The sequence below is a fragment of the Nylanderia fulva genome, unplaced genomic scaffold (genome assembly GCF_048542155.1).
Source record: "Nylanderia fulva isolate GAGA-0341 unplaced genomic scaffold, ASM4854215v1 Scaffold111, whole genome shotgun sequence".
NCBI lineage: Eukaryota > Metazoa > Arthropoda > Insecta > Hymenoptera > Formicidae > Nylanderia > Nylanderia fulva.
This window is the reverse complement of record NW_028189313.1, coordinates 212,668-221,042: the sequence shown is the minus strand read 5'-3', so window position 1 is coordinate 221,042 and position 8,375 is coordinate 212,668. Positions and strand designations below refer to the sequence as shown.

Genomic DNA, 8,375 nt, shown 5'->3' with positions numbered 1-8,375 from the left:
TCGTTCGCGGCATACTTTCGGCTTGATTTAAGACCTTTCGTGTATCAGGGGAATTAGGAAACCATAGGACTCAGGCCCGAGGAGGAGGGGTTATCGTGACCGAGCGGCGTAATCGAGAATTGACAGTGCCTAATTAACCATTAGGCAACGCTCGTAAAGATACCGAGAGAAAGTTGACCGACGAAACCGTCAAGGAGGAGCGTACGTTTAGTTAACACGACCGCGATCCGCTGACGTTCTACTTTCCCCTTCGAGATCTCGCTTCCCTCACGCCGTTACTAACGCTACGTCAAAATGTCGACAAAAGAACAGTTTAGGTGGATTCGTAAGCTATCGCAGGAGGAGGCGAGGAGTGCCCTCGCGGAGAGGAAACTGTCTGCAAAAGGGATTTTCCCCACCCTTAGAGCTCGATTATTGAGGTATGAGGCGGCGCTATTGATAGGGCAAGAACACATCCCGACCCCCGAGATATCGGACGTGTCGGACGAAGAGTCGGATACCAAGGAAGAGGCCGTTGGGAGCGAACCGTTAGCGGGACCCTCGAAACCGCTGATAAGAATACACCCCCCGGAGCAATCGAAAATGCACCCCGAGATGCGGAGGAATCTCGAGCCGTATCGTCCTCGCGTGAGACCGAATTTCGCCATTGACGCGTATAACGTTATGCAAAAATGGAATTTGAATTTTTCCGGTGTGCGCGACGGGGAGACGGAGGCCTTCCTAATACGGATAAAGCAGGGTCGACAATTGATCCCTTTGGACGACGACGAAATTTTCAAATGCCTGCCGTTCTTTTTATCGGGCAATGCGGCACATTGGTTCCGTTTGAATCAACATCTGTGGCGTACCTGGGGGCACTTCGAGGCCGCTTGGCGTGCGCGATTCGGATGCCCGAATTTTTAATTTACCTTACGGGACAAGATAATGCGACGCAAGCAGGGAGAGGACGAACCGGTGGTAGAGTATATCACGTGTATGCAGGCCTTGTTCAAGAGATTAGACCCCTCCTGACAGTTGAACGAACAACTAAATTACGCGCATAGAAATATGATACCGAGGTTGCGCGTAGCCGTGCGGCGTAACGAGATTTACGATTCCCGATCTTTAGAGACCCTCGCATCACAGATCGAGGAGTGTTACGATTTAGATAGACAGCCGATATCGCCGCGGTCCATTTTTCCAGAGCTCGCATATAGGGGTGCGTCGCGATCACCGAGACACCCGAAAACGATCGCCGCGGCCGGTGTCCCCGCGCCCAAACCCAAAAGAGGGGGAAAGCTACCGAGTCGAAAAAGTCTACCGTGACCGCCATAAATAACGCGAGTACAGACCCGCCGCCCTCTCCGTCCACCGCAAATAATAGCCGATTAGCCGACATGAAATGTTAGAATTGCGGACAGAAGGGCCACCGATTACGAGAATGCACTCAGGCGCGAAACCTGCATTCGGTGCGGAAAAAAGCAGCACACGACGCGAACGTGTCCGAATTGCGCGGGAAACGAGGAAGAGAGTCGGTAGATCGGCTCGGAAAGTCTGTATTTTTGCGAGTCTGTTTACAGACACCGGGGGCATACAATCGTACATAACACTAGACAATACCGAGTTTCCCCCGTTGCAATATTTCGAAATTTACATTAAGGGACGGCCGTTAAGGGCTATTGTCGACTCGGGCTCGAGTAGAACGCTGATAGGAAAAGAAGGGATTAAGCTCGTGCGATCTCTAAAATTACCGATATCGCGATACGGACGGCAAATGGCTAAGTTGCGAGGATAAAGGAGGTTAGCAAAGTACCATTAAAATTAGGTGATGTAGAACATATCCTTTTTGTGGGATTATTACCCAATTTAGCGGTTTCGTGCATCCTAAGGATAGATTTTTTGTGCAGATTTGGAATAGGGTTGGACTTAGCCAAATCCGAGTGGTTCTTCTCGCAAAATCCCTCATTTAGATATCGATTTGATGCTACCGAGCCGTCCGGACGCGCGTGTAGCGAACTGCCCGAGCTTGACTCCTCCCAACGCGCACAAATAGAAAACGTATTGAAAGACGTAGTGACAGTTCCGAACGATAACCCGGGGGTGACTACCCTGACGGAGCACCGCATTGACGTCGGGACGCAAAAACCTATCAAACAACGATGCTACGTTGTATCCCCGAAAATACAAGATGCCGTGCGCGAGGAAGTTGACAAGATGTTAGCGAGTAAAATAATCGAGCCCTCGTTTAGTGAATGGTCCAATCCGATAGTGATGGTGAGGAAACCTTCCGGGAAATATAGGTTCTGTTTAGATTTCCTGAAGGTTAATGAGATTTCGAAGAAGGACGCGTATCCCCTCCCAAACATAAACGCAATCCTCGACAAACTGAGAGCCGCGAAATACATTTCCACTCTAGACCTCAGTCAGGCGTATTTTCAAATACCTCTGGCTAAAGATAGTCGCGAAATAACCGCTTTCAGCGTAGCCGGCAAGGGGCTCTATCATTTTACGCGGATGCCGTACGGGCTTACAGGAAACCCGGTCACTTTCCAGTGACTGTTAAATAAATTAATAGGACCGGAAATGAAGCCTTTCGCATTGGCCTATTTAGACGACATAATTATCGCGACGCCAACGTTTGATGGCGACGCTTTATCGAAAAGTTACGAGGTGGAAGTCGAGAGCGACGAGGCGGTAGTCGCGACGGCGGATGCAGTAGGAGAAGATCCCGATCCCGAGAGCACGGATACCTAGTACAAACGTCGATTTGAGCAGGTCGCGCGCGATCCAAATCGCTACAATTAGTGGCGAATAATAGACGCTCGACTGTATTTTTTAAGACCTAAGCCGATCGTTTCGGACATAGTGGAAGACTTGAACAGATTGAAGTTAGTGTTACCGAATGAGTTGCGAAGGAAAGCGTTACACAAAGCACATGACGTTCCTCAATCCGGACACCTCAATATCGATAAAACATATCAGCGTCTCGCGGTCTAATATTATTGACCGCGAATGTTTCGGGATGTAGTTAGCTACGTTAAGAAATGCGGCACGTGCAAACTCACAAAAGTCGAGCAGGCCAGTCCTGCCGGGTAGGTGTTCACGCGCCTTCAATTTACGCGTGAAACACGATAATTTAAAAACAAACAATAATTTTTTTTTCTTTATTATTACTGGTTCGTCACTTGTCGCGGGTGGGATAATAATGAGGCAATGGGTTTTATTTAACAAACGTATATATTTAATTAAAAGTTTAACAAGACTCTGTAATATAAATATAAATTTAACATATAAGACAGGCAATAAGAGCCAAATCAATAAAATTAAGTAAATTTTCTAACAAAAAAATTTAGTTTCGTTAGGATAACGCACTGTCATCCGCGATTTGGCTCTTATTGCCTGTCTTATACGTTAAATGTATATATTTAACACCAGAATAACACCATTGATTTAACAAGACGAGGCTCTCTAATCCGATCAAAGGCCGACCAGAATGGTTGTACAAACTCCGAGCTTCCGAACTGATCTCGAGTAAAAACCGGACGATTCGTACGCTATGAAGGTTCGTCTCACACACGATTCTGCTCAATCCTCGATAATAGTCTCTACCGAGTCGGGTACAATAACATACTTGGTGTCGGTCGTATGATTTCTTCAACCAATAACAATCGACCACCGAGATGTTTGTCATATTTCGGCAGCAACGGTAAAGTCAAAAAAACTAGAGGAAAATAATTCCTTAGAATACGAAGCAAATGTTACTTGCCCGAGGAATCGACCTTCGAATCAAGAGTTATAAATCAAACGAGAATTTATCTATATTGTAATCGTCTCTTTCTCGAACATCCCGCTCGCCTCGTATACCGGATAGGTAACGAAATAATTACTTCTCAAACAGACTAAAGTTTAGTCCTTCAGGGTTGAGCGATCTAGAGAGTTTTTAAGACAACATTGCAGCAAAAGACTTAAGAGAGAAAAGAAGAGAAAGAAGAAAGAGAGAAAAAAATATCAAGTTAATACATGATACATGATTGAAGAAATGTTAGAGTTAGACTTAAGATTTAGGATTAGAGTTAGATTTGGAAAAGCAAGTGTATTGCTTGGAGTCGTGCAATGAACTGACGAAATTCGGGACTGCTCTGAGGTCCTTCGTTTCGGCGGCTCGGGCCTGCGGCGGCCGAGAGAGAAGGAACTCTCCGGTGTAGGGGTCTCACCGTGGTGGGAGATCCCTAGGCGTTACGGAGCGCCACGCTTAGACTCTAGACGGAGTTAGGAGTCATGGCCGGCTTTGGCGCGCTTTTCAAACAATGTTTGATAAATATAAATTTAACATATGTAAGACAGGCAATAAGAGCCAAATCGCGGATGACAGTGCGTTATCCTAAACGAAACTAAATTTTTTCGTTAGAATTAAATACCTGTGCACAAGGCACTAAATTTTACTTGGACACGGCCAAGATATAAAATTGGAATAATCTCTACAAGAAATTTTTAATTCCATGTATCCCCTATTCCCCCTAAAGAAATAAATGCGAGAGAAAAATATAGATCCGAAAGTCGCAGAATCGGGAATCGAACCCGAGACCTTTCGCTTGCCGGGCGACTGCTCTTCCAACTGAGCTATTCAGATCCTTTCGATTCTATATTTTTCTCTGTTATATATATTAATGTTGGTAAACAAACGCCTTTAAGCCAGCGTGTATAAATTAAGAGTTTAACTAGGCTCTGTAATCTCGCATTTATTTCTTTAGGGGGAATAGGGGATACATGGAATTAAAAATCTCTTGTAGAGATTATTCCAATTTTATATCTTGGTCGTCTCCAAGTAAAATTTGGTGCCTTGTGCACAGGTATTTAATTCTAACGAAAAAATTTAGTTTCGTTTAGGATAACGCACTGTCATCCGCGATTTGGCTCTTATTGCCTGTCTTATATATGTTAAATTTATATTTATATTACAGAGCCTAGTTAAACTCTTAATGTTTGATAACTTTAGAATTTAATCCTTATAAACGGAAAAAAATTTATATATTCGGACGTAGTAATATGCCGGACGTGACAGGAGCTGTACGTACCAAAGCCAAAAAAGGGAAGCTTTCTTGAGCTCGACAGCTGACAACTCCGTCGTTTTTGGCGTAGTAAGTTCGCGTTTTAATTTTTGAATAAATCGTTTTACGAGCGCGGTAACTCGAATTAATTTCGTCCAGCTAGAAACAATATGCGGTAGCTCCCATTCCGAGGAGACTTGAGTATGACATACGGAAGAGAATTTTATTTCAGATTCGACGATCTCTCGATTAGCGTCGGGTCAATTTTGATCATGCTTATGAATTGGCCACGCGGATTCCGGAGAACTCAGCCAAGCAGGGCCGTACCACCAGAGCGTAAAGTTCCCGAATGCAGCCGGCGATAAACCTTGTGACGCACAGTCCGCGGGGTTATCGCTCGATGAGATGTGATTCCATTGAACCGAAGGGAGTCGAGTCTGGACTTCAGATACGCGATTTGCGACAAAGGTTTTCCATTGCGATGGATGGTCTTGTAACCAGGCTAGGGCGACAGACGAGTCGGTCCATCCGTATACCGGCGCTTCTTGCAAATTCAACGAATTTTGCACCCATTCGAGTAATTTCGTCAATAATACAATTGCGCTCAACTCCACTTTCTCCACGGCTCTAATAACTCGGTAGCTATTGGAGAATCCCAGTCATATTTTCTAATCCACAGCTCTTGTATCATTATTTTAGAGATAATTACTATCGGAGATGCCCATCCTAATGGGTCAAAGAATTTCGCGATAAATGATAGAATGGTTCGTTTAGTATTAAAGTCGGCAGTAGGTATATCTATTTGGAAGCAAAACGAATCTTCTTGCGATCTCCATGTGAGACCAAGTACCTTTAACATATCGTCTTCACCGAGTTTTCGTTCGACAGCTAATTCATGCTCGCTAGCCGGAATATCGTCTAATAATTCGGTCGCGTTCTTAGCCCATTTGCGTAAGTGAAAACCACCACGCGACATTAGTGACTGGAGTTCATCGCGGCTTTCTTTGAGCTCCGGAACGTCGTCGACGTATATAAATTCCTGAACGATGGATTGAGCTTTCGGAAATGCATGTCCTTCATCAAGAGCCAATTGATTAAGAACTCGCATGGCTAAATAAGGAGCAGGAGCAGTGCCGTACGTAACCGTTAATAATCGATAGGCTTTAATAGATTTATTATTTGCGGATCGCCAGAGAATCCGTACGAAATCCGCGTCATTCGGATGAACGCGAATCTGTCGGAACATTTTTTCAATATCCACGGTATACACGTAGCGGAATTGTCGCCATCGCAGGATAATAGATGCTAACTTGCGTTGTAACTTAGGCCCGATCATCAAATAATCATTTAACGTAGAGCCGTTACTAGTTTTATACAACGCGTTAAATACGACGCGAAGTTTTGTTGTACTGCTAGACTCGCGGAGCACCGGATGATGCGGAATATAAACGAGGAGAAAAGCGTGGCTTATCGTCATCCGGAACGGCCTCTATGTGACTCATCGTTTCATATTCCGACAAGAATTTGTTATATTGTTTGGCAAGATCGTAATTTCGATCTAGACGTTTTTCTAATTTAAAATATAGAAGCTCGGTAATTTCGTATGAAGAACCGATCTCGAGCGGAGGATCGGTTTTGAACGGTAACCGGACGATATAACGGCCGTCGTCGGCACGCGTATGATTTTCCTTAAAATGCAACTCACATTTTTTATCTTCTTCCGACAGCAAAGTGTCGGGGGAAATCTCCTCGATCTCCCAAAACTTACGGAGCAAAGAATCTATCGGACGGTCCAGAACGCAATTTAGCGTTTGAACCAATTCTGTTCTTTGAGTAGAAGTTCCGGTGAGACCGGATAAGACCCAGCCTAGCTTAGTGAGGTGAGTTGTTGGAGTTCCGATTGGGCCTTGCTTTACGTCATGCAGTAACAAAGCGCCGTATATGTCTACTCCGAGGAGCAGATGAATCGGGTGATTGCTAAACGGATCGGGATCCGCGAGATTTAATTTACTTAAGTGAGGGCAAGAATCGAGAGGTTTTATTCGAGAACCCGCGTACGACGTTATTTTTTGATATACGAAAGTATTTAGAGGTAAAGAAAGTCTTTGCGTTTGACACGGCTCGAGCTTGAGCGGTACTTGCGTTTTCGCTACGCCACTGTATTGTTCACCAAAGCAATGTACCAGTAATCTCGCGCGGTAACGTTTCGTGCGCAGCGTTTGGCATAATGACTTCGAAATAAAACTAACGGCAGAACTCTGTGTCACGTCCGGCTATATTACTACGTCCGGGTATATAAATTTTTTTCCGTTTATAAGAAATAAACTTTAAATCTACCAAACATCGTTTGAAAAGCGCGCCAAAGCCGGTCATGACTCCTAACTCCGTCTAGAGTCTAAGCGTGGCGCTCCGTAACGCCGAGGGATCTCCCACCACGGTAAGACACCCCCCCCCCTGTGTGAAGTTAGCCCCCCAATATTAAAAAAGTCAAAATTTTTTTCTTACAAACGTTTGCCCATTGTTTGCCCACGAATGCCCCGTTGGAATTTTTATTTGCCCCCCTCTAGTTCAAAAGTGACAGTCAAATCAATTTATGGGGGGCCAACTTCACACTGGCCCCCCAATATTAAAAAAATAAAAATTTTTTTTTATGGAAACGTTTGCCCATCGTTTGCCCATGAATGCCCCATTGGAATTTTTGTTTGCCCCCCTCCAGTTCAAAAGTGACAGTCAAATCAATTTTGGGGGGGCCAACTTCACACTGGCAATTTTTTGTTGCAAATGTTTGCCTATCGTTTGCCCATGAATGCCCCGTTGGAATTTTTGTTTGCCCCCCTCTAGTTTAAAAGTTACAGGCAAATCAATTTTGGGGGGCCAACTTCACACTAGCACTTTTGTCTTGCAAACGTTTGCCCATCGTTTGCCCATCGTTTGTCCACGAATGCCCCGTTGGAATTTTTGTTTGACCCCCTCTAGTTTAAAAATTACAGGCCAATCAATGTGGGAGAGCCATTATCTTCACTCCGATTTACAATAAGCTCATTTACAAAAAAAATTTCGAGTCATGAATTATCAAAGTTTACACTCAAAAAAATTATCTTGCAATCACAGCAAAAAGGTTTCTAGGTGTAACGAATTAATTGACACACATAAAGTGATTAGCAAGTATTGTAATATTGCATATGTAATTTACTTAATTGGTTTAAATAACAGAGACAATATAATATATATCTGTACTCTCTGTTTGTGAACTTTAGAAAGAAAGTTTCTTCAAAGCAGTTATCTATATAACTATATAACTCATACATATTATGCAATAAATAATATTTAGCAATGGTACCTAAATTT

The 8,375-nt window shown here is 44.0% G+C and overlaps 1 protein-coding gene across 1 annotated transcript; it reads right to left on the bottom strand.

The window, feature by feature from the left end:
• Positions 1–5,631: 5,631 nt before the first annotated feature.
• On the bottom strand, positions 5,632–6,504 carry LOC114927999 (uncharacterized). Its single transcript, XM_029299079.1, has one exon. The coding sequence runs from the start codon at positions 6,502–6,504 to the stop codon at positions 5,632–5,634; it is 873 nt and encodes a 290-aa protein (XP_029154912.1).
• Positions 6,505–8,375: the final 1,871 nt, after the last annotated feature.

Excerpts from the sequence above, each read along its gene's own strand:
- LOC114927999 (XM_029299079.1), bottom strand. The coding sequence starts at position 6,504 with ATGACGATAAGCCACGCTTTTCTCCTCGTTTATATTCCGCATCATCCG.